This window comes from Hyla sarda, chromosome 5 (genome assembly GCF_029499605.1).
Source record: "Hyla sarda isolate aHylSar1 chromosome 5, aHylSar1.hap1, whole genome shotgun sequence".
Lineage (NCBI taxonomy): Eukaryota > Metazoa > Chordata > Amphibia > Anura > Hylidae > Hyla > Hyla sarda.
The window spans coordinates 24,187,944-24,215,103 of NC_079193.1; the positions used below are offsets into that span (position 1 = coordinate 24,187,944).

The window sequence follows — 27,160 nt, forward strand, 5'->3', positions numbered from 1 at the left end:
TGGTCATAATACTCTATGCATAGAACACTACGTGCCCCGACCATACTCAACCACAGAACATGACCAGGGGTCTTATTATACTCTCTGTATAGAAAACTACAACCCCCAATATGACCTGACCACTGGACATGACCATAATACAATTCTATTATCGTATAATATATACATAGAACATGGAGCCCATTGAGTTCAACCTAAGACCCTATTGTGTTGATCCAGAGGAAGGCAAAAAAAAAAAAAAAAAACATGAGGCTGATGCCAATTGCCCCATGACAGAGGAAAAATTCCTTCCAGACTCCAATACGGCATCAAAACAAATCCCTGGATTAACGGTGGAAACCGCACATACGAGCAGACACACAGAGCTACCTGGCCGCAGGAGGGAGCTTGCTCTTGTGACTGCTAGCATGAAATCCGGAAATCTGCGGATGGGCTATGTGTGACTCTACCAGAGTACAATTTTATTACACTCTCGACAAAGAACACAACAACAATAAAAAAAAAACTAAAAAAAAACTTGATGTAAACATAATACAATTCTCTGCCATAGAACAAAACAAATAACACAATTCTTTATGTTCTTTACGTAGAACACTACAACCCCTACGACCATAATAGAATTCTATTATCCAATATACTCTATATATAAGTAGAACACTACATCCCTAATATACATAGTAACATAGTTTGTAAGGTTGAAAAAAAATAAATAAATAAATAAATAAGAGTCCATCGAGTTTAACCGAACACTCAACTGTGTTGATCCAGAGGAAGGCAAAAAAAAAAAAAAAAAAAAACATGAGGCAGATGCCCATTGCCCCAAGACAGAGGAAAAATTCCTTCCCAACTCCAATATGGCATCAGAACAAATCCCTGGATCAACAGGGCAATCCACCACTACGAGCAGACGCACAGAGATACCCGGCTCGCTCTTGTGACTGCCGCTGTCTCATCCGCAATGTGAAATCCGCAGATCAGCGGATGGGCTACGTGTGACCCTACCAGAGTACAATTTAATTACACTCTCGACAAAGAACACAACAAACCCCCCCCCCCCCCCCCCCCCAACTTGGTCTAAACATAATACAATTCTCTGCCATAGAACAAAACAAATAACACAATTCTCTATGCTCTTTACGAAGAACACTACAACTGCTACGACCATAATACAATTCTCCTATAATCTTTACAAAGATGACTACAACCCCCAACATGATGTCACCATAACACAATTCTATTAGATACACTGCTCAAAAAAAAATAAAGGGAACACTAAGATAACACAGAAGTGTGATTGACTTGGAGTTACATTGCGTTGTTTAAGTGTTCCCTTATATATGCCGTACATAGAAAACTAAACAAAATAACACAATTTTTTATGCTCTTTACGTAGAACACTACAACCCCTACGACCATAATACAATTCTCCTACAATGTGCACACTACAACCCCCAACATGATGTCACCATAACACGATTCGGTTATATACACTGCTCCAAATAATAAAGGGAACACTTAAACAACACAATGTAACTCCAAGTCAATGACACTTCTGTGAAATCGCACTGTCCACTCTGGAAGAACACTGATTGACAATCAATTTCACATGATGTTGTGCAAATGGAACAGACAACAGGTGGAAATTATAGGCAATTAGCAAGACACTCCCAATAAAGGAGCGGTTCTGCAGGTGGTGACCACAGTCCACTTCTCAGTTCCTATGCTTCCTGGCTGATGTTTTGGTCACTTTTGGAGGCTGGTGGTGCTTTCACTCTAGTGGTAGCATGAGTCAGAGTCTACATCCCACACAAGTGGCTCAGGTAGTGCAGCTCATCCAGGATGGCACATCAATGCGAGCTGTGGCAAGAAGGTTTGCTGTGTCTGTCAGCATAGTGCCCAGAGCATGGAGGCGCTACCAGGAGACAGGCCAGTACATCAGGAGAAATGGAGGAGGCCTTAGGAGCACAACAACCCAGAAGCAGGACCACTATCTCTGCCTTTGTGCAAGGAAGAGCAGGAGGAGCACTGCCAGAGCCCCTCAAATCTGCATGTGCCCACTCAAACGGTCAGAAACAGACTCAATGAGGGTGGTATGAGGGCCCAACATCCACAGGTGGGGGTTGTGCTTACAGCCTTGCTTTGTTTGGCATTTGCCAGAGAAAACCAAGATTGGCAAATTTGCCACTGGCGCCCTGTGCTCTTCACAGATGAAAGCAGGTTCACACTGAGAATATGTGACAAACGTGACAGAGTCTGGAGACGCCGTGGAGAATGTTCTGCTGCCAGAAACATCCTCCAGCATGACCGATTTGGCAGTGGGTCAGTAATGGTGTGGGGAGGCATTTCTTTGGGGGGCCGCGCAGCCCTCCGTGTGCTTGACCGAAGTAGCCTGACTGCCATTAGGTACCGAGATGAGATCCTCAGACCCGTTATGAGACCATATGCTGGTGCGGTTGGCCCTGGGTTCCTCCTAATACAAAACAATGCTAGACCTCATGTGGCTGGAATGTGTCAGCAGTTCCTGCAAGAGGAAGGCATTGATGCTATGGACTGGCCCGTTCCCCAGCCTGTAATGGGGTTCTCCACTGTGATTTTGAGTGTGATTTCATATCCAGACCTCCATGGGTTGATACATTTGATTTCCATTGATAATTTTTGTGTGATGTTGTTGTCAGCACATTCAACTATGTAAAGACGAAAGTATTTAATACGATTAGTTCATTCATTCAGATCTAGGATGTGTTATCTTAATGTTCCCTTAATTATTTTGAGCAGTGTACTATACTAGTGTTTCCTGACCAGGGTGCCTCCAGCCGTTGCAAAAAAACAACTTCTAGCAAGCCGTTGGCTGTCCGGGCATGCTGGAAGTTGTAGTTTTGCAACAGCTGGAGGCACCCTGGTTGGGAAACGCTGAACTATACATAGAAAACTACACAAATAAACTAAATAAAATCTTACATTATACAGCTAGAAAGAAAAAAAACAGAAAAGGAAAAACAAATCATAAGAGGTTAATGAAAAGCAATACGACGGGGATACTTGTATATTCAGAGGAAGCCTGGGCTCGGGCAGTCATTACGTGTGAAGTTAATGCTGAATCTATGACGGATATTAGACGAGCGCCCTGTAAATGTGCAGGGACCATCTCATAAATTATTCATTTCCCCCAATAAAGTCAATACCTTCAACTGCGGCCCTCCCGGGAAATCACGATGATCAAAGTGTGTTTGTATTATGTGCGCAATAATCATCCGTAATCTACAGATAAAAGGAGCGGCGGCATTCCCAGGCCACATCAGCCGACAATCACAGCGCCGCCGTCCACACACGGGAGCGCTACAATACGGACGTGTGGAAAATATACCGTGGGCGAGACGTAATTACAATGTAAATCACTGAGGGGGAAAATATCCGACAAACATTTATCATCATAAAACAAAACTAAAAAGGACACATAAAATCAGCACGTATATCACATCCATCAATGAATTTCGCCATCTTCACATCTATAGTGAAGCTGAATATTTTTTGCTTTTTTAGATTGGGCCTGTAGGTCCCCAATAAAGGCAACAAGCTGATTCTAGCCTTAAAGGGGTATTCCCGTGGAAAACTTTATTTATTTTTTAAATCAACTGGTGCCAGAAAGTTAAACAGATTTGTAAATCACTTCTATTAAAAAATCTTAATCCTTCCAGTACTTTTTAGGGGCTGTATACTAAAGAGAAAGCCAAAAAAGAAATGCATTTCCTCTGATGTCATGACCACAGTGCTCTCTGCTGACCTCTGCTGTCCATTTTAGGAACTGTCCAGAGCAGCATATGTTTGCTATGGGGATTTTCTCCTGTTCTGGACAGTTCCTAAAATGGACAGCAGAGGTCAGCAGAGAGCACTGTGGTCATGACATCAGAGGAAATGCATTTCTTTTTTTGGTTTCTCTTTAGTATACAGCCCCTAAAATGTAAAGGAAGGATTAAGATTTTTTTTAATAGAAGTAATTTACAAATCTGTTTAACTTTCTGGCACCAGTTGATTTAAAAAAAAAAAAAAGTTTTCCACGGGAGTACCCCTTTAAGGGGTACTCTACTGCTCAGCGTTTGGTACAAACTGTTCCAAACGCTGGAGCCGATGCCGGGAGCTCGTGACGTCATAGCCCCACCCACTCATGACGTCACGCCCGGCCCCTCAATGGAAGTCCATGGGAGGGGGCGTGACAGCCGTCACGCCCCCTCCCATAGACTTGCATTGAGGGAGCTGGGCGTGACAAAATGAGGGAGCTGGGCGTGACAAAATGAGGGGGTGGGGCTATGATGTCACGAGCTCCCGGCGTTCCCAGGCCACAGCAAAATCTGCTGTAAATTACGCAGGTTATGACAGTGCTACACGGCTCACACCCACCTGTAGTGGCCAGGATCAGAGATAACTCAGATCACAGCTGATAAACCTCACAAATTTCATGGTCAACAGTGACTGCAGCATCCGCCATGATCCAATCAACCATATCAGCAAAAATTGGGTAGAAGGATGCCAAGTGGTCATCATGGCCTCATTGTGTTAGTATTAAAATCTTAAGAGTGTAAAACACAAGAACCGCATGGTATCGTGCGAGCGATAAAACAATCATATGTCCAAAACAACACAAATAAATAAAGTTTATATAAAGTCTTTAGTAAATAATAAAGTCTTTAGTAAATAAAAACAAAATGTATGTATATATACAGTGCCTTGCAAAAGTATTCACCCCCTTGGCTTTTTGTGTATTTTGGTGCCACATAACCTGGAATTAACATGGATTGTTTGAGGGTTTAGATCATTTCATTTACAGAACATACCCACAATTTAGAAGATGATTTTTTGATTTACTTATTTGTTGTGAAGCAAACAAGCTCGTGACATCATAGCCCCTCCCCCGCATGACGCCCCCTCCCATAGACATGCATTGAGTAGGCGGGGCTATGACGTCACAAGCTCCCGACGCCGGCTCCAGCGTTCGGAACAGTTTGTTCCAAAAGCTGAGCAGCGGAGAACCCCTTTAAGTCTGACCACAGATTTTCTTTTGGATTGAGATCTGGGCTTTGACTAGGCCATTCCAACACATTTACATGTTTCCCCTTAAACCACTCGTGTGTTGCTTTAGCAGTGTGCTTGGGGGTCATTGTCCTGCTGGAAGGTGAACCCCCGTCCTAGCCTCAAATCATGCACAGAGTAGTACAGGTTTTGCTCAGGAATATCCCTGTATTTAGCACCATCCATCTTTCCCTCAACTCTGACCAGTTTCCCAGTCCCAACAGCATGATGCTGCCCCCACCATGTTTCACTGTGGGGATGGTGTTCTCAGGGTGATGTGTTGGGTTTGCGCCAGACATAACGTTTTCTTTGATGGCCGAAAAACAAAATTTTAGTCTCTTCAGACCAGAGCACCTTGCTCCATAAATTTTGGGAGTCTCCCACGTGCCGTTTCGCAAACTCACAACGTGCTATTTTGTAATGGCTTTCTTCTGGCCACTCTGCCATAAAGCCCAACTCTATGGAGCGTACGGCTTATAGTCGTCCTATGTACAGATACTCAAGTCTCTGCTGTGAACTCTGCAGCTCCTCCAGGGTTACCTTAGGTCTCTGAGCTGCCTCTCTGATTAATGCCCTCTGTGCCCGGTCCGTGAGTTTTGGTGGGCGTTGTCTCTTGGCAGGTTGGCTGTTGTGCCATGTTCTTTCCATTTGGTTACGATAGAGTTGATGGTGCTCCTGGGGATCATCAAAGATTTGGATTTTTTTTTTTTAACCTAACCCTGACTTGTACTTCTCAACAATATTGTCCCTTACTTGTTTGGAGAGGTCCTTGGTCTTCATGTCAGTGTTTGGTTACTGATGCCTCTTGCTTAGGTGTTGCAGCCTCTGGGGCCTTTCAAAAAAGGTTTGTATATGTAATGACTGGTCATGTGACACTTAGATTGCACACAGGCTGACATCATTTCACTAATTATGTGAATCCTGAAGGTAATTGGTTGCACCAAAGCTTTTTATGGGCTTCAAAGGGGGTGAATACATACGCACATGCCAATTTTATGTTTTCTATTTCTAAACAATAGTTTTATTTATATATTTTTCTTACCACTTCACCAACTTAGACTATTGTGTTCTGATCCATCACATAAAATTCAGATTAAGAAAACATTGAACTTAAGGCTGTAATGTACCAAAATACGAAAAAAGTCAAGGGGGGTGAATACTTTTGCAAGGCACTGTATCTCACTGCGTTTGGAAATGTCCACACAAAAATATCACACTATTTATACCCAGAAAAACTGTGTATAATACTATACTTGTAGTTGCCTAAATAAAATTAATTAATTAAATAAATTAATTAATTAAACATGGAAGCTTTTTCTTAAAGGGGTTCTCCGCTGCCCTGCCTTCCGGAGCTCCGCGCGCAGCGTCTGGAAGTTTATTACTCCGAACGTTGTGTGCGGGCTTCCGTGTTCGAGGCCGCCCCCTCACAAGACGTCCCACCCGCCCCCTCAACGAAAGTCTAGACTTTCGTTGAGGGGGGCGGGCGTAACGTCACGAGGGGGGCGGCCTCGAACACGGAAGCCCGCACACAACGTTCGGAGTAATAAACTTCCAGACGCTGCGAGCGGAGCTCCGGAAGGCAGGGCAGTGGAGAACCCCTTTAAAAAAAATGTTTTGCAAAAAAAAAAAAAAAATGTTTTACTAGATTTAAGTACCGTATATACTCGAGTATAAGCCGAGTTTTCAGCACGATTTTTCGTGCTGAGAACACTCCCCTCGGCTTATACTCGAGTGAACTCTCCGTCCTCAGTGGTCTTCAACCTGCGGACCTCCAGATGTTTCAAAACTACAACTCCCAGCAAAGTCCAGACAGCCATTGGCTGGCCGGGCATGCTGGGAGTTATAGTTTTGAAACCTCTGGAGGTCCGCAGGTTGAAGATCACTGCGGCCTTCGTCATCATCCAGACCTCCCACACCCACCTCCTTTAGTTTTGTACTCCCCTCCGCTCGGCGGGACGTTAGGGTGAGCTGGTACGGGCCATCTGTGCTGCAGGGACCGTCCGGTGGGGAGGAATAGTCTTTCCGGGCTGTCCATCTTCACCAGGGGGGGCCTCTTCTCCGCGCTTCGGGCCCGGCCCCGGAATAGTTATGTTGCCTTGACGACGACGCACAGGGACGTTCATGAGCAACGTCCCTGTGCGTCGTCGTCAAGGCATCGTCTCTATTCCGGGCCCAAAGCGAGGAGAAGAGGCCCCCCCCCCCCGGTGAAGATGGACAGCCCGGAACGACTATTCCTCCCCACCGGACGCTCCCTGCAGAACAGATGGCCCGGACCAGCTCACCCTAACGTCCTGCCAAGCGGAGGTGAGTACAAAACTAAAGGGGGTGGGGGGTCTGAATGATGACGAAGGCCGCAGTAGTCTTCAACCTGCGGACCTCCAGATGTTTCAAAACTACAACTCCCAGCATGCCCAGACAGCCGATGGCTGTCCGGGCATGCTGGGAGTTGTAGTTTTGGAACAACTGGCGGTCCGCAGGTTGAAGACCACTGTAATCAGACATTGACAAGCGGTGATGATGAAGGGGGAGGGGGTGAGCTGATGACAGGTGGTGATGATGAAGGGGGGTGGGATGAAGACAAGGGGATGATGAAGGGGGGATGATGACAGGGGGGGGGGGGAAACAGGCGGTGATGAAGGGGGGTGTGTGGGATGATGACAGGGTAATGATGAAGGGGGGATGATGATGTGGATGTTAATGACGGGGGTCTGGATGATGACAGGGAGGGGGAGGATAATGTATTTCCCACCCTAGGCTTATAGTTCAGTACAATTAGGGGCCTCGGATTATATTCGGGTCGGCTTATACTTGAGTATATACGGCAGTAAAAGAGAACAAGAAAAGGATATACTTTCGGTGTCGCTGTAAACTTACTGACCCAGAGAATTGAAGCTATATAAAAACAAAACCCCTAGAATTGTGATTTATTTTTTGTCCTCCACCATACAAAATATTTCATGTAGTTGATTCTTAATTCATTATGTGGTAAAAAAAAAAAAGAAAGGGGGGACATGAATAAGATAAAACTTAAAAAGTTAAGTTAAACTTTATAACCAAAAAATGCTGCAGCAGGAAGAGGTTAAATCTAGGAATACGCAGCCTGGTCTAAACATTTCTACAGTATAAGAGGCTATCCCAAGATTAAAGGAGTACTGCAGTCTAATAAGACACTTATGCCCTTTCCACAGCATAAGGGGATAATTGTCTGATTGCGCAGAAGGGGGGGGGTGACCGCTGGAACCTCCCACGATCCCCTGTACGGGGACCCGGCACTGCAGTGACTCTGTGCAGCTAATGCGCGTGTCGTTGAACTCCCTGAGGTTGATGACACGCCCCCTCCATGCAGATCCATGGGAGAGGCGGGGATGCACGAACACTGCAGATAGGGGATAAGTGTCTATGGCTGCAGATTAGGGATCGACCGATTATCGGTATGGCCGATATTATCAGCCGATAATCACGATTTTGGGCATTATCGGTATCGGCCCAAAATCGTACACACACAGGGGCAGCTTATCCTAAAAAGCCACCTGAAACGACAGGTACACAACAAATGTTCAGTAAGTGAATAAAGCCGCAGCTAAATCCTCAGGCATCATTCAATCATTCTCTATGGGACTTGGAATGCTGAACTCAGCCCTATCCTATAGACAGTGAATGGAGCAGTGGCCGAGCATGCACGCTGCCACTACATTTAAAGAGGTGCTCCAGCTTTCTGAACATTTTGTTCAGAACGCTTGAAGCCAGAGGTCATGATCGTGACGTCACGGCCACTCCCCCTCGTGGCAAAACACCACACCCCCTCCATTCAAGTCTATGGGAGGGGGCGTGTCGGACGACACGCCCCCTACCATAGACATGAATGGAGGGGGCGTGGCCGTAACGTCACAACCACAGCTGCAGGAACCCGGCATTTGTTTAGAACGCTGGGTGCTGCGGGAAAACCTTTAGATAAGAGGTCTAGCAGCGAAGTACCCTTTTAAAGGAAAGCTGTCAGCTTTCTCCCCCCGCACTAACCAGCAGTACTGGCTGGTAGTGCAGGGGACGCTGATCAGTTCGATCCTTACCGTGCCCAAATCTGCCACGCCGTTGGGCTGTAATCTTCTATTTTCTCTATGTGCAAATGAGGTGCTAACTTGCACCGGCCGGGCAAACTGGCACTCTGGCGTCACCACTGCCCAGCTCATCAATATTCCTCCCCTCCCTCCACCTCCCCCTCTTCTCCCCGTTCTGTAATGAAGAGAGATGGGAGGAATATTGATGAGCTGGGCAGCGCTGCGGCCGGCAGCACTGATGTCAGAGTGCCAGTTAGCCCGGCTGGTGCAAATTAGCACCTCATTTGCATATAGCAAAAATAGAAGCTTACAGCCGAACGGCGTGGCTGATTTGGGCACGGTATGGATCGAACTGATCAGCGTCCCCCGCACTACCAGCCATTACTGCTGGTTAGTGCGGGGGGGGGGGGGAGAAAGCCGACAGTTTATCTTTAATGATAGGTGGGGTGGGGTTTATTTGTTTATTGTAATAGTAGCTCTACAGTACAGGTCACCTTAGTTTTTAGACCTTATTTTTCCACCATAAGGAGTCTCCAGCGGAGGTGAACAAACACTGGCGGCCAGTAAGTCAACACTCCCAGCAATGCTGAATGCTAGAGAGCGGCTGCCCACAATGCTCTATGGGTCCTTTCCAGCTAGATGCCAGGCACAGCGCCACTATCTCAGATCAGCTTGGATATATTTTATACACTTCAGTGGGTAGAAAATATTTTACCTCAATTTGTTCCAAAGTGTCCTGCAGCTTGGAATTCAGTTCACTAAAAAAGAAACAAAAATGTTAGAATAAAATAAGTCATATAAAAAGCTGGATACGGTTCAATATTTATGTAGCTTTTGGGGGGGGGGAATTAAAAGGAAAAACAATAATCCTTAACTACCGTAATTTAATAAAATAACAATAATCCTTATCTAATCTAATAAAAAAAACAATAATCCATAACTAATTTAATAAAATAACAATAATCCTTATCTAATCTAATAAAATAACAATAATCCTTATCTAATCTAATAAAATAACAATAATCCTTATCTAATCTAATAAAATAACAATAATCCTTATCTAATCTAATGAGCCATGATGGAAAATGAGGTTGTTCCGTGACTTTGAAGATAAATTTCCTAGGTTCGGCTTCCTTATTCTTTGACAGATTATTCTATTTAGTTCAGAAAGATATGAGACAGTTGTGTCAAATTCAGCTCTGCTACATCTGTAAAAAGCCTAATTCATGTATTATGTACAGTAGAAAAAGTGAAATGTAGACCAGGGGAGCACGTGTGAATTATCACATATATTGTTTGACAACGTACACATCAGAACTAATGTCTTGTGTTCTGTCCATGATGTGAAAGTGTTAATGTTAAAGACAGAGAACAGACCCCCGATAGCTGGAGAAATATAACAAGGCTCATGATAATAGGTGACATTTGACAGGAATGCAAGGATTGATTGCCCCCGGTCAGTGCACAGTCTAGTGTAAATACTGCCCCCCCGGTAAGTGCACAGTCTAGTGTAAATACTGCCCCCCCCCCCGGTCAGTGCACAGTCTAGTGTAAATGCTGCCCCCGGTCAGTGCACAGTCTAGTGTAAATGCTGCCCCCCCGGTCAGTGCACAGTCTAGTGTAAATGCTGCCCCCGGTCAGTGCACAGTCTAGTGTAAATACTGCCCCCGGTCAGTGCACAGTCTAGTGTAAATGCTGCCCCCCGGTCAGTGCACAGTCTAGTGTAAATGCTGCCCCCCCCCCCCCCGGTCAGTGCACAGTCTAGTGTAAATGCTGCCCCCCGGTCAGTGCACAGTCTAGTGTAAACGCTGCCCCCCCGGTCAGTGCACAGTCTAGTGTAAATGCTGCCCCCCCCGGTCAGTGCACAGTCTAGTGTAAATGCTGCCCCCGGTCAGTGCACAGTCTAGTGTAAATGCTTCCCCCGGTCAGTGCACAGTCTAGTGTAAATGCTGCCCCCCCCCCCCGGTCAGTGCACAGTCTAGTGTAAATGCTGCCCCCGGTCAGTGCACAGTCTAGTGTAAATGCTGCCCCCCGGTCAGTGCACAGTCTAGTGTAAACGCTGCCCCCCCGGTCAGTGCACAGTCTAGTGTAAATGCTGCCCCCCCGGACAGTGCACAGTCTAGTGTAAATGCTGCCCCCGGTCAGTGCACAGTCTAGTGTAAATGCTGCCCCCCCCCCCGGTCAGTGCACAGTCTAGTGTAAATGCTGCCCCCCCCGGACAGTGCACAGTCTAGTGTAAATGCTGCCCCCGGTCAGTGCACAGTCTAGTGTAAGTGCTGCCCCCGGTCAGTGCACAGTCTAGTGTAAGTGCTGCCCCCGGTCAGTGCACAGTCTAGTGTAAATGCTGCCCCCCCCCGGTCAGTGCACAGTCTAGTGTAAATGCTGCCCCCCCCCGGTCAGTGCACAGTCTAGTGTAAACGCTGCCCCCCCGGTCAGTGCACAGTCTAGTGTAAATGCTGCCCCCCCGGTCAGTGCACAGTCTAGTGTAAATGCTGCCCCCGGTCAGTGCACAGTCTAGTGTAAATACTGCCCCCCGGTCAGTGCACAGTCTAGTGTAAATGCTGCCCCCCGGTCAGTGCACAGTCTAGTGTAAATGCTGCCCCCGGTCAGTGCACAGTCTAGTGTAAATGCTGCCCCCGGTCAGTGCACAGTCTAGTGTAAATGCTGCCCCCGGTCAGTGCACAGTCTAGTGTAAATGCTGCCCCCGGTCAGTGCACAGTCTAGTGTAAATGCTGCCCCCGGTCAGTGCACAGTCTAGTGTAAATACTGCCCCGGTCAGTGCACAGTCTAGTGTAAATGCTGCCCCCGGTCAGTGCACAGTCTAGTGTAAATGCTGCCCCCGGTCAGTGCACAGTCTAGTGTAAATGCTGCCCCCGGTCAGGGCACAGTCTAGTGTAAATGCTGCCCCCGGTCAGTGCACAGTCTAGTGTAAATGCTGCCCCCCCGGTCAGTGCACAATCTAGTGTAAATGCTGCCCCCGGTCAGTGCACAGTCTAGTGTAAATGCTACCCCCGGTCAGTGCACAGTCTAGTGTAAATGCTGCCCCCCGGTCAGTGCACAGTCTAGTGTAAATGCTACCCCCGGTCAGTGCACAGTCTAGTGTAAATGCTGCCCCCGGTCAGTGCACAGTCTAGTGTAAATGCTGCCCCCCGGTCAGTGCACAGTCTAGTGTAAATGCTACCCCCGGTCAGTGCACAGTCTAGTGTAAATGCTGCCCCCGGTCAGTGCACAGTCTAGTGTAAATGCTGCCCCGGTCAGTGCACAGTCTAGTGTAAATGCTGCCCCCCGGTCAGCGCACAGTCTAGTGTAAATGCTGCCCCCCGGTCAGTGCACAGTCTAGTGTAAATGCTGCCCCCCGGTCAGTGCACAGTCTAGTATAAATGCTGCCCCCCGGTCAGTGCACAGTCTAGTGTAAATGCTGCCCCCGGTCAGTGCACAGTCTAGTGTAAATGCTGGCCCAGATCCCCCCCCCCCCCCCGGTCAGTGCACAGTCTAGTGTAAATACTGCCCCCGGTCAGTGCGAAGTCTAATGTAAATGCTGCCCCCCGGTCAGTGCACAGTCTAGTGTAAATGCTGCCCCGGTCAGTGCACAGTCTAGTGTAAATGCTGCCCCCGGTCAGTGCGCAGTCTGGTGTAAATACTGCCCCCCGGTCAGTGCACAGTCTAGTGTAAATACTGCCCCCGGTCAGTGCACAGTCTAGTGTAAATACTGCCCCCGGTCAGTGCACAGTCTAGTGTAAATACTGCCCCCGGTCAGTGCACAGTCTAGTGTAAATACTGCCCCCGGTCAGTGCACAGTCTAGTGTAAATAGTGCCCCCGGTCAGTGCACAGTCTAGTGTAAATACTGCCCCCGGTCAGTGCACAGTCTAGTGTAAATACTGCCCCCGGTCAGTGCACAGTCTAGTGTAAATACTGCCCCCGGTCAGTGCACAGTCTAGTGTAAATACTGCCCCCCGGTCAGTGCACAGTCTAGTGTAAATACTGCCCCCGGTCAGTGCACAGTCTAGTGTAAATGCTGCCCCCGGTCAGTGCACAGTCTAGTGTAAATGCTGCCCCCGGTCAGTACACAGTCTAGTGTAAATGCTGCCCCCCGGTCAGTGCACAGTCTAGTATAAATGCTGCCCCCCGGTCAGTGCACAGTCTAGTGTAAATGCTGCCCCCGGTCAGTGCACAGTCTAGTGTAAATGCTGGCCCAGCCCCCCCGGTCAGTGCACAGTCTAGTGTAAATGCTGGCCCAGCCCCCCCCCCGGTCAGTGCACAGTCTAGTGTAAAACAGTCTAGTGTAAATGCTGCCCCCCGGTCAGTGCACAGTCTAGTGTAAATGCTGCCCCCCGGTCAGTGCACAGTCTAGTGTAAATGCTGCCCCGGTCAGTGCACAGTCTAGTGTAAATGCTGCCCCCCCGGTCAGTGCACAGTCTAGTATAAATGCTGCCCCCCGGTCAGTGCACAGTCTAGTGTAAATGCTGCCCCCCGGTCAGTGCACAGTCTAGTGTAAATGCTGCCCCCCGGTCAGTGCACAGTCTAGTGTAAATGCTGGCCCAGCCCCCCCCCCCCCCCCCCAGTCAGTGCACAGTCTAGTGTAAATACTGCCCCCGGTCAGTGCACAGTCTAATGTAAATGCTGCCCCCCTGGTCAGTGCACAGTCTAGTGTAAATGCTGCCCCGGTCAGTGCACAGTCTAGTGTAAATGCTGCCCCCGGTCAGTGCGCAGTCTGGTGTAAATACTGCCCCCGGTCAGTGCACAGTCTAGTGTAAATACTGCCCCCGGTCAGTGCACAGTCTAGTGTAAATGCTGCCCCCGGTCAGTGCACAGTCTAGTGTAAATGCTGGCCCAGCCCCCCCCCCCCCCCCCCCCGGTCAGTGCACAGTCTAGTGTAAATACTGCCCCCGGTCAGTGCACAGTCTAATGTAAATGCTGCCCCCCGGTCAGTGCACAGTCTAATGTAAATGCTGCCCCCCCGGTCAGTGCACAGTCTAGTGTAAATGCTGCCCCCGGTCAGTGCACAGTCTAGTGTAAATGCTGCCCCCGGTCAGTGCGCAGTCTGGTGTAAATACTGCCCCCGGTCAGTGCACAGTCTAGTGTAAATACTGCCCCCGGTCAGTGCACAGTCTAGTGTAAATACTGCCCCCGGTCAGTGCACAGTCTAGTGTAAATACTGCCCCCGGTCAGTGCACAGTCTAGTGTAAATACTGCCCCCGGTCAGTGCACAGTCTAGTGTAAATACTGCCCCCGGTCAGTGCACAGTCTAGTGTAAATACTGCCCCCGGTCAGTGCACAGTCTAGTGTAAATACTGCCCCCGGTCAGTGCACAGTCTAGTGTAAATGCTGCCCCCGGTCAGTGCAGTCTAGTGTAAATGCTGCCCCCCCCGGTCAGTGCACAGTCTAGTGTAAATGCTGCCCCCCGGTCAGTGCACAGTCTAGTGTAAATGCTGCCCCCCGGTCAGTGCACAGTCTAGTGTAAATGCTGCCTCGGTCAGTGCACAGTCTAGTGTAAATGCTGCCCCGGTCAGTGCACAGTCTAGTGTAAATGCTGCCCCCCCCCCCCCCGGTCAGTGCACAGTCTAATGTAAATGCTGGCCCAGCCCCCCCGGTCAGTGCACAGTCTAGTGTAAATACTGCCCCCGGTCAGTGCACAGTCTAGTGTAAATACTGCCCCCGGTCAGTGCACAGTCTAGTGTAAATGCTGCCCCCAGTCAGTGCACAGTCTAGTGTAAATGCTGCCCCCGGTCAGTGCACAGTCTAGTGTAAATGCTGGCCCAGCCCCCCCCCGGTCAGTGCACAGTCTAATGTAAATGCTGCCCCCCGGTCAGTGCACAGTCTAATGTAAATGCTGCCCCCCGGTCAGTGCACAGTCTAGTGTAAATGCTGCCCCGGTCAGTGCACAGTCTAGTGTAAATGCTGCCCCCGGTCAGTGCGCAGTCTGGTGTAAATACTGCCCCCGGTCAGTGCACAGTCTAGTGTAAATACTGCCCCCGGTCAGTGCACAGTCTAGTGTAAATACTGCCCCCGGTCAGTGCACAGTCTAGTGTAAATACTGCCCCCGGTCAGTGCACAGTCTAGTGTAAATACTGCCCCCGGTCAGTGCACAGTCTAGTGTAAATACTGCCCCCGGTCAGTGCACAGTCTAGTGTAAATACTGCCCCCGGTCAGTGCACAGTCTAGTGTAAATACTGCCCCCGGTCAGTGCACAGTCTAGTGTAAATACTGCCCCCGGTCAGTGCACAGTCTAGTGTAAATGCTGCCCCCGGTCAGTGCACAGTCTAGTGTAAGTGCTGCCCCCGGTCAGTGCACAGTCTAGTGTAAATGCTGCCCCCGGTCAGTGCACAGTCTAGTGTAAATGCTGCCCCCGGTCAGTACACAGTCTAGTGTAAATGCTGCCCCCCGGTCAGTGCACAGTCTAGTATAAATGCTGCCCCCCGGTCAGTGCACAGTCTAGTGTAAATGCTGCCCCCCGGTCAGTGCACAGTCTAGTGTAAATGCTGGCCCAGCCCCCCCCGGTCAGTGCACAGTCTAGTGTAAATGCTGGCCCAGCCCCCCCCCCCCCCGGTCAGTGCACATTCTAGTGTAAATACTGCCCCCGGTCAGTGCACAGTCTAGTGTAAATGCTGCCCCCGGTCAGTGCACAGTCTAGTGTAAATGCTGCCCCCCGGTCAGTGCACAGTCTAGTGTAAATACTGCCCCCGTTCAGTGCACAGTCTAGTGTAAATACTGCCCCCGTTCAGTGCACAGTCTAGTGTAAATACTGCCCCCCGTTCAGTGCACAGTCTAGTGTAAATGCTGCCCCCGGTCAGTGCACAGTCTAGTGTAAATACTGCCCCCGGTCAGTGCACAGTCTAGTGTAAATACTGCCCCCGGTCAGTGCACAGTCTAGTGTAAATACTGCCCCCGGTCAGTGCACAGTCTAGTGTAAATACTGCCCCCGGTCAGTGCACAGTCTAGTGTAAATACTGCCCCCGGTCAGTGCACAGTCTAGTGTAAATGCTGCCCCCCGGTCAGTGCACAGTCTAGTGTAAATGCTGCCCCCCGGTCAGTACACAGTCTAGTGTAAATGCTGCCCCCCGGTCAGTGCACAGTCTAGTATAAATGCTGCCCCCCGGTCAGTGCACAGTCTAGTGTAAATGCTGCCCCCGGTCAGTGCACAGTCTAGTGTAAATGCTGGCCCAGCCCCCCCGGTCAGTGCACAGTCTAGTGTAAATGCTGGCCCAGCCCCCCCCCGGTCAGTGCACAGTCTAGTGTAAATGCTGCCCCCCGGTCAGTGCACAGTCTAGTGTAAATGCTGCCCCCCGGTCAGTGCACAGTCTAGTGTAAATGCTGCCCCCTGGTCAGTGCACAGTCTAGTGTAAATGCTGCCCCGGTCAGTGCACAGTCTAGTGTAAATGCTGCCCCCGGTCAGTGCGCAGTCTGGTGTAAATACTGCCCCCGGTCAGTGCACAGTCTAGTGTAAATACTGCCCCCGGTCAGTGCACAGTCTAGTGTAAATGCTGCCCCCGGTCAGTGCACAGTCTAGTGTAAATGCTGGCCCAGCCCCCCCCCCCCCCCCCGGTCAGTGCACAGTCTAGTGGTAAATACTGCCCCCGGTCAGTGCACAGTCTAATGTAAATGCTGCCCCCCGGTCAGTGCACAGTCTAATGTAAATGCTGCCCCCCGGTCAGTGCACAGTCTAGTGTAAATGCTGCCCCCGGTCAGTGCACAGTCTAGTGTAAATGCTGCCCCCGGTCAGTGCGCAGTCTGGTGTAAATACTGCCCCCGGTCAGTGCACAGTCTAGTGTAAATACTGCCCCCGGTCAGTGCACAGTCTAGTGTAAATACTGCCCCCGGTCAGTGCACAGTCTAGTGTAAATACTGCCCCCGGTCAGTGCACAGTCTAGTGTAAATACTGCCCCCGGTCAGTGCACAGTCTAGTGTAAATACTGCCCCCGGTCAGTGCACAGTCTAGTGTAAATACTGCCCCCGGTCAGTGCACAGTCTAGTGTAAAATACTGCCCCCGGTCAGTGCACAGTCTAGTGTAAATGCTGCCCCCGGTCAGTGCACAGTCTAGTGTAAATGCTGCCCCCCCCCCGGTCAGTGCACAGTCTAGTGTAAATGCTGCCCCCCCGGTCAGTGCACAGTCTAGTGTAAATGCTGCCCCCCGGTCAGTGCACAGTCTAGTGTAAATGCTGCCTCGGTCAGTGCACAGTCTAGTGTAAATGCTGCCCCGGTCAGTGCACAGTCTAGTGTAAATGCTGCCCCCCCCCCCCCCCCGGTCAGTGCACAGTCTAATGTAAATGCTGGCCCAGCCCCCCCGGTCAGTGCACAGTCTAGTGTAAATACTGCCCCCGGTCAGTGCACAGTCTAGTGTAAATACTGCCCCCGGTCAGTGCACAGTCTAGTGTAAATACTGCCCCCGGTCAGTGCACAGTCCTAGTGTAAATGCTGCCCCCAGTCAGTGCACAGTCTAGTGTAAATGCTGCCCCCGGTCAGTGCACAGTCTAGTGTAAATGCTGGCCCAGCCCCCCCCCCCCCCCCCCCCCCCCGGTCAGTGCACAGTCTAATGTAAATGCTGCCCCCCGGTCAGTGCACAGTCTAATGTAAATGCTGCCCCCCGGTCAGTGCACAGTCTAGTGTAAATGCTGCCCCGGTCAGTGCACCAGTCTAGTGTAAATGCTGCCCCCGGTCAGTGCGCAGTCTGGTGTAAATACTGCCCCCGGTCAGTGCACAGTCTAGTGTAAATACTGCCCCCGGTCAGTGCACAGTCTAGTGTAAATACTGCCCCCGGTCAGTGCACAGTCTAGTGTAAATACTGCCCCCGGTCAGTGCACAGTCTAGTGTAAATACTGCCCCCGGTCAGTGCACAGTCTAGTGTAAATACTGCCCCCGGTCAGTGCACAGTCTAGTGTAAATACTGCCCCCGGTCAGTGCACAGTCTAGTGTAAATACTGCCCCCGGTCAGTGCACAGTCTAGTGTAAATACTGCCCCCGGTCAGTGCACAGTCTAGTGTAAATACTGCCCCCGGTCAGTGCACAGTCTAGTGTAAATGCTGCCCCCGGTCAGTGCACAGTCTAGTGTAAGTGCTGCCCCCGGTCAGTGCACAGTCTAGTGTAAATGCTGCCCCCGGTCAGTGCACAGTCTAGTGTAAATGCTGCCCCCCGGTCAGTACACAGTCTAGTGTAAATGCTGCCCCCCGGTCAGTGCACAGTCTAGTATAAATGCTGCCCCCCGGTCAGTGCACAGTCTAGTGTAAATGCTGCCCCCGGTCAGTGCACAGTCTAGTGTAAATGCTGGCCCAGCCCCCCCGGTCAGTGCACAGTCTAGTGTAAATGCTGGCCCAGCCCCCCCCCCCCCCCCCCGGTCAGTGCACATTCTAGTGTAAATACTGCCCCCGGTCAGTGCACAGTCTAGTGTAAATGCTGCCCCCGGTCAGTGCACAGTCTAGTGTAAATGCTGCCCCCCGGTCAGTGCACAGTCTAGTGTAAATGCTGCCCCCCGGTCAGTGCACAGTCTAGTGTAAATGCTGCCCCCAGTCAGTGCACAGTCTAGTGTAAATACTGCCCCCGTTCAGTGCACAGTCTAGTGTAAATACTGCCCCCGTTCAGTGCCACAGTCTAGTGTAAATGCTGCCCCCGGTCAGTGCACAGTCTAGTGTAAATACTGCCCCCGGTCAGTGCACAGTCTAGTGTAAATACTAGCCCCCGGTCAGTGCACAGTCTAGTGTAAATACTGCCCCCGGTCAGTGCACAGTCTAGTGTAAATGCTGCCCCCCCCGGTCAGTGCACAGTCTAGTGTAAATGCTGCCCCCCGGTCAGTGCACAGTCTAGTGTAAATGCTGCCCCCCGGTCAGTGCACAGTCTAGTGTAAATGCTGCCCCGGTCAGTGCACAGTCTAGTGTAAATGCTGCCCCCCCCCGGTCAGTGCACAGTCTAGTGTAAATGCTGCCCCCCCCCCCCCCCCCCCCGGTCAGTGCACAGTCTAATGTAAATGCTGGCCCAGCCCCCCCGGTCAGTGCACAGTCTAGTGTAAATACTGCCCCCGGTCAGTGCACAGTCTAGTGTAAATGCTGCCCGCGGTCAGTGCACAGTCTAGTGTAAATGCTGCCCCCCGTTCAGTGCACAGTCCTAGTGTAAATGCTGCCCCCCGGTCAGTGCACAGTCTAGTGTAAATGCTGCCCCCCCCCGGTCAGTGCACAGTCTAGTGTAAATGCTGCCCCCCGGTCAGTGCACAGTCTAGTGTAAATGCTGCCCCCCTGGTCAGTGCACAGTTTAATGTAAATGCTGGCCCAGCCCCCCCCCCCCCGGGTCAGTGCACAGTCTAGTGTAAATACTGCCCCCGGTCAGTGCACAGTCTAGTGTAAATACTGCCCCCGGTCAGTGCACAGTCTAGTGTAAATGCTGCCCCCCCGGTATAACTGATGGCACCTAATGCATCTAGCTATTGAATGGGCATATGCAAAAGTAAATTTGTGATGCTCCTGCGTATCCTAGATCAGTGTTTTCCAACCAGTGTGCCTCCAGCTGTTGCAAAACTACAACTCCCAGCATGCCCGGACAGCCGAAGGCTGTCCGGGCATGCTGGGAGTTGTAGTTTTGCAACAGCTGGAGGCAAACTAGTTGGGAAACAATGCTCCAGAGTACAGCAAATTAAACATATACAAGCGGTCTAAGCATAGTCAGTTGCTGACTAGGGTTTCGAGCTGTTGAGGTGAAGGAGGCACCCTGCAGTGCGCCACAGTGTATGTCAGCATCTCTGTTTTGGCAAGATCTGGGATGTATATCTGGGATGCACTGCTTTAAAGAAGCACTCCAGGGTTTTTTTTTTTCTCGTTTCCCCATATCACACACACTCACTATCACTAGTCCTACAGCACCATCTGTTTCATGCCAGTACAGCTGCGTCTCTGCATTTCATTATGGTAACTAGGTCATGTGATCACAAGACCCACAGAACATCAGTGTTCAATGTTTTAGAGGAAGTGGTCAGTCCTGGGTCAGCTGACTTCCTGTGAACTACAGGATGACCGCACCTATCAGACCTCTCCCCTCCAGCTCTATCTGTATACTGCTGCTGCTATCTCTATGTGATCGAGATATATAGTAGTTATACACCTCTCCTCCAGCTCTTTCTGTATACTGTTGCTGCTCTCTATGGGACAAGGATGTATAGTAGTTATACACCTCTCCTCAAGCTCTATCTGTATACTGCAGCTGCTTTCTATGGGACAAGGATGTATAGTAATAATACACCACTCCTCCAGCTCTTTCTGTATACTGTTGCTATCTCTATGTGATCAAGATATATAGTAGTTATACACCGCCCCTCCAGCTCTATATGAATACTGCTCATATCTCTATGGGTTCAGGATATATAGTAGCTATACACCTCTCCTCCAGCTCTATCTGTATACTGCTGCTGCTGCTTTCTCTATGGGATAAGGATGTATAGTAGTAATACACCTCCCCTCCATCTCTATCTGTATACTGCTGCTATCTCTATGTGATCAAGATATATAGTAGTTATACACCGCCCCTCCAGCTCTATATGAGTACTGCTTACATCTCTATGGGATCAGGATATATAGTAGTTATACACCTCTCCTCTAGCTCTATATGTATACTGCTGCTGCTATTTCTATGTAATCAGGATAAATAGAAGTTAATTTGTCCCCATCCCCACAGCTCTATCCATATACTGTTGCTGCTATCTCTGTAAGGAGGATATATAGAGGATGAGGATATATAGACCTTATACACCTTCCCGTGATCTTTGCAAAATTGCAACGAACATGGTCCGGGCATGCTGGGAGTTGTAGTTTTGCAACAGCTGTAGGCAACCTGGTTGGAAAACACTGGCATAAACTGTTGAAGGTCTCAGATGGGTATTTTGGCCCTTGGGAATGGTACAGTCTGGTAATATAGACCTCAGACCAAACAAGGTTGAGAACCTCGGCTTCCAGACATCTGCATTCACGGCACATAACAAAAGAATCTCTTAAAAATTTACTACCGAGACCATTTCCAAGGCGATACAAATCAGGCATCAAGAGAACTCTTAAAGAACGAGTTTCAATCATTGGATTTCGTTTACCGCCACATGTTTCAGGTTATAATTCAAGAGCACAGTGCGACCTGACAGCGCGGATTGTCCTGGAAAGTCAATACAATTATACAGAACATGACTATACATAGAAGCTGCGATATTTCAAAAAAAATCCGTCAAGTGTATGGGCAGCGCAGAGTTAAATATTGTGCTACTAGAGGAGAGCATTGACGTCTTGCTGTTGATTTTAGGGCTCAAGACATGGAAAACCCTCACCAGCAAGCTACCTTTAACCCATTGGTGCCACAACAGCACCTCCCCTGTCTTCAGGCTATCTGTGGTTTTGCAGCTCAGTTCCATTGAAGTAAAAGGGGTACTCCACTGGAAAAAAAAAAATTCTAAATCAACTGGCGCCGAAAAGTTAAACAGATTTTTAAATTACTTCTATTTAAAAATCTTAATCCTTCTAGTACTTATCAGCTGCTGTATGCTCCACAGGAAGATATTTTCTTTTTTAATTTCCTTTCTGTCTGACCACAGTGCTCTCTGCTGCCAACTCTGTCCATGTCAGGAAATGTCCAGAGTAGGAGAGGTTTGCTATGGGCATTTGCTCCTACTCTGGACAGTTCCTGACATGGACAGAGGTGACAGCAGAGAGAACTGTGGTCAGACAGAAGAGAAAAAATAAATAAATAAAAAAAAGAACTGGAGCATACAGTAGCTGATAAATACTGAAAGGAACGAGGAGCATACAGCAGCTGATAATTACTGGAAGGATTAAGATTTTTAAATAGAAGTTATTTACAAATCTGTATAACTTTCTGGAACCAGTTGATTAAGAAAAAAATGATTTCCAGTGGAGTACCCCTTCAATTGAGCCAAGTTGTAATACCACACACAACCTGAGGACAAGTGCGATGCTGTTGAAAGAAATTAGCTCTGTTATCTTTTCTTGGATAACCCATTTAAAGGGGTATTCCAGTAAAAAAAACATTTTGTTCATATTAGCTGGCTCCAGAAAGTTAAACAGATTTGTGAATTACTTCTATAAAAAAAAAATTAATCCTTCTAGTACTTATCAGCTGCTGAAGTTTAGTTGTTCTTTTCTGTCTGACAACAGTGCTCTCTGCTGACACCTCTGTCTGTCTCAGGAACTGTCCAGAGTAGGAGAAAATCTCCATAGCAAACCTATCCTGCTCTGGACAGTTCCTGTGACAGACAGAGGCGTCTATACAAATGTTTATTCCCTTGGAACTAAACCAGAAAAGGGAGGGAAAAAAGCAAATTGGACATAATGTCACCAAACTCCAAAAATTGGCTGGACAAAATTATTGTCACCCTTAAATTAATATTTGGTTGCACACCCTTTGGAAAAAATAACTAAAATCAGTCGCTTCCTATAACCATCAATATGCTTCTTACACCTCTCAGCCGGAATGTTGGACCACTCTTCCTATACAAACTGCTCCAGGTCTCTTATTGGAAGGTGCCTTTTCCCAACAGCAATTATAAGATCTCTCCACAGGTGTTCAATGGGATTTAGATCTGGACTCATTGCTGCCACTTCAGAACTCTCCAGCACTTTGTTGCCATCCATTTCTGGGGGCTTTTTGACACATGTTTGGGGTCATTGTCCTGCTGGAAGACCCAAGATCTCGAACACAAACCCAGCTTTCTGACACTGGGCTCTACAGTGCGACCCAAAATCCTTTGGTAATCCTCAGATTTCATGATGTCTTGTACACATTCAAGGCCCCCAGTGCCCGAGGCAGCAAAACAACTGAAAACATCATTGAACCTCCACCATATTTCACTGTAGGTACTGTGTTCTTTTCTTTGTAGGCCTCATTCCGTTTTAAGTAAACAGTAGAATGATTTGCTTTACCAAAAAGCTCTATCTTGGTCTCATCTGTCCACAAGACATCTTCCCAGAAGGATTTTGGCTTACTCAAGTTCGTTTTGGCAAAATGTAGTCTTGCTTTTTTATGTCTCTGTGTCAGCAGTGGGGTCCTCCTGGGTCTCCTCCATAGTGGGGTCCTCCTGGGTCTCCTCTATAGTGGGGTCCTCCTGGGTCTCCTCCATAGTGGGGTCCTCCTGGATCTCCTGCCAAAGCGTTTAATTTTATTTAAATGTTGACGGATAGTTCACGCTGACACTGATGCTCCCTGAGCCTGCAGGACAGCTTGAATATCTTTGGAACTTGTTTGGGGCTGCTTATCCACCATCCACATATCCACATATATAGATATATATACACACACACACATTATATATATATATATATATATATATATATATATATATATAAATTAATTGTGCTTTATTTACTACATATACATTTATCATTACCTGTATTAAAGGCTCCTGTTTGAACTTGTTATCAGTATAAAAGACACCTGTCCACAACCTCAACAGTCACACTCCAAACTCCACTATGGCCAAGACCAAAGAGCTGTTGAAGGACACCAGAAACAAAATTGTAGACCTGCGCCAGGCTGGGAAGACTGAATCTGCAATAGGCAAGCAGCTTGGTGTGAAGAAATCAACTGTGGGAGTAATTATTAGAAAATGGAAGACATACAAGACCACTGATAATCTCCTTCGATCTGGGGCTCCACGCAAGATCTCCCCTCGTGGTGTCAAAATGATCAGGAGAACGGAGAGCATAAATCCCAGAACCACACGGGGGGACCTAGTGAATGACCTGCAGAGAGCTGGGACCAAACTAACAAAGGCTACCATCAGTAATACACTACGCCGCCAGGGACTCAAATCATGCACTGCCAGACGTGTCCACCTGCTTAAGCCAGTACATGTCCGGGCCCGTCTGAAGTTTGCTAGAGAGCATTTGGATGATCCAGAAGAGGATTGGGAGAATGTCATATGGTGGGATGAAACCAAAGTACAACTATTTGGTAAAAACTCAACTTGTCGTGTTTGGAGGAGAAAGAATGCTGAGTTGCATCCAAAGAACACCTTACCTAATGTGAAGCATGTGAGGGGGGGGGGGGGGACATCATGCTTTGGGGCTGTTTTTCAGCAAAGGGACCAGGACAACTGATCTGTGTAAAGGAAAGAATGAATAGGGCCATGTATCGTGAGATTTTGAGTGAAAACCTCCTTCCATCAGGAAGGGCATTAAAGATGAAACGTGGCTGGGTCTTTCAGCATGATAATGATCCCAAACACACTGCCCGAGCAACGAAGGAGTGGCTACATAAGAAGCATTTCAAGGTCCTGGAGTGGCCTAGCCAGTCTCCAGATCTCAATCCCATAGAAAACCTTTGGAGGTAGTTGAAAGTCCGTGTTGCCCAGCGACAGCCCAAAACATCACTGCTCTAGAGGAGATATGCATGGAGGAATGGGCCAAAATACCAGCAACAGTGTGTGAAAACCTTGTGAAGACTTACAGAAAATGTTTGACCACTGTCATTGCCGACAAAGGGTATATAACAAAGTATTGAGATGAACTTTTGTTATTGACCAAATACTTATTTCCATAATTTGCAAATATATTCTTTAAAAGTCAGACAATGTGATTTTATGGATTTTTTTTTCTCATTATGTCTCTCATAGTTGAGGTTATAACCTATGATGAAAATGACAGCCTCTCATCTTTTTAAGTGGGAGAACTTGCACAATTGGTGTCTGACTAAATCCTTTTTTCCCCCACTATATAAATATATATATATATATATATATATATATATATATATATAGATAGATAGATAGATAGATAGATATAGATATATATATATATATATATATAAACACTTGTATATGACATTTCCGCCCTCAGGTTAGAAATCTGTACTTCCAGGCTCAATAGATGATGCCAGACACTTCATTATAATATATATATAATTAAGATTTTTGCCTGGATTCTTCCTTACAGCACTTAAACTTTATATCTGCTTAAAAAAAAAAAGTAAAATAAAAATAAAAACATCATCTCGATCGTCTCCACTAATTAAACTGCTGAAAGTAAAAGCCACTTAAAGAAAAGTGAGCGGAAACCCTGATTGATGCTCATCAGCTATTCACTCCTTTGACTTCTATGGGGGAGGAATCTGGACACTTTAGAATGTAAATTACCATAATATAATACCGTGTTTTATATGACTTAAAGGGAACCTGTCGCCTGTTTTATTTTGCTCAAATCACAGATAGCACAAAAAAGGTGAAGGGAGCGTCTACTTCTACATGGTTCATATGGTTTATATGGTAATAAGTTCAGGATAAAGAATAATTTTCCATTTTATGTGGGGAATCATTGCTATGACTTATTACAGAGCCCCTGTAACTACAATGTATCTGGAAAGTCTTCATACCCTTTCACTTTTCTCACATTTTGTCATGTCGCTCCTTGTGTTCCCCCATCATTCTGCCCTCAATACCCCATAATGAGAAAGTGAGAACAGGACGCTAGAAATCTTTGCTAATTAATTGACAGGGAAAATATAAAATCCTGCAGTGACATAAGTATTCATACCCTTCACACAGGACTTAGTTAGAGGGGGTACTCCACTGGCCAGCGTTGGAATTAAATGTTCCGAACGCTGTTTTAGCGCTGCAGGGGTCGGCCACGCCCCCTCAATGTAAGTCTATGGGAGAGGGCGTGACCACGTCACGCCCTCTCCCATAGACTTGCATTGAAAGGGCATGGCCATGATGTCACAAGGGGGAGTGCCAGAAAGTTAAACAGATTTGTAAATTACTTCTATTAAAAAATCTTAATCCTTCCAGTACTTATTAGCTGCGGAATACTACAGAGGAAATTATTTTCTTCAGATTTGTAAATGACTTCTATTAAAAAAATCTTAATGCTTCCCGTACTTATTAGCTGCGGAATACTACAGGAGGAAATTATTTTAGTTTTGGAACACAGTGCTCTCTGCTGACATCACGAGCACAGTGCTCTCTGCTGACATCTCTGTCCATTTTAAGAACTGTCCAGAGTAGGAGAAAATCCCCATAGAAAATAATATGCTGCTCTGGACAGTTCCTAAAATGAACAGAGACCACAAGGTTTACACAACTGAATTAGGGGATTTTCTGTCATTGTTCTCTGCAGATCCTCTCAAGCTCTGTCAGGTTGGACGGAGACCGTTGGCGGAAGCCATTTTCAGGTCTCTCCGGAGATGTTCTATTGGGTTCCTGGTCCCCTCTCTGACCAAAGCCCTTCTTTCCCCATTTAATTAGTTCAGTGGGGCGGCAGCTCAAGAAAGATTGCTGGTTGTGCTAAAGAATTATGAAGGCCCCTGTGTCTCTCCAGGTCTGTTCACACAATCCTGTCTCTGAGCTCCACAAGCAGTGATTTCCCCCTCATGGATTGATTTTTGCTCTACTATACATTGTCAGCTGTGAGAAAATAATGGCTGTTTCTTTCCAAATCCTGTCCAATCACCTGAATTTACCACAAGTGACTCTGATCAAGGTACAAAAATCATCTCAGTCAGGATCAAGAATAATGGGAGGAGACAGAGCTAAATTAGACATGTGCCAATGCAAATTTTTAGTTTTTCCTATTTGATAAATTAGCAAAGATTTCTAAAATTATATGTATTTTCTGTGCCATAACATGTTAGAAAAGTGAAAGGGTATGAAGACTTTCGGAATGTGTCCTGCAGACAGACAGACGTTGCATGGAAATTACTAAGTACAATACCCAATAGGAGCCCCCGTAACGTTACCTTATACAGCTGTAGTGTTTGAATGTACTTGCTGCCTTCTGACACTCCAAGCACAGTTGGATGGCTCCGGGGTAGTCTTCCTCCTTCAATCAGACAATATAAGATCACATTTAAAGTCTCTACAATTCTTATATTATTATTTCTTAAAGGGGTACTCTGCTGCTCAGCATTTGCAACGAACTGTTTCAAACGCTGGAGCCGGGAGCGCGGGACGTCATAGCCCCGCCCCCTCATTACGTCCCACCCCGCCCCCTCAATGCAAGTCTATGGGAGGGGGCGTGACTGTCGTCACGCCCCCTCCCATAGACTAGCATTGAGGGGGTGGGGCGTGACGTC

At 47.8% G+C, this 27,160-nt stretch overlaps 1 protein-coding gene across 1 annotated transcript in view; it reads right to left on the bottom strand.

The window, feature by feature from the left end:
- The window catches only part of VPS50 (VPS50 subunit of EARP/GARPII complex), a 208,217-nt gene that overhangs the window by 88,378 nt on the left and 92,679 nt on the right, over window positions 1-27,160 (bottom strand). Inside the window, exons 9-10 of the mRNA XM_056519010.1 lie at window positions 26,825-26,907; window positions 9,835-9,877 (exon numbers count right to left, since the gene is read on the bottom strand). Of these exons, the coding sequence (XP_056374985.1) occupies window positions 9,835-9,877; window positions 26,825-26,907 (126 nt within the window). The remainder of the gene's footprint in view (window positions 1-9,834; window positions 9,878-26,824; window positions 26,908-27,160) is intronic.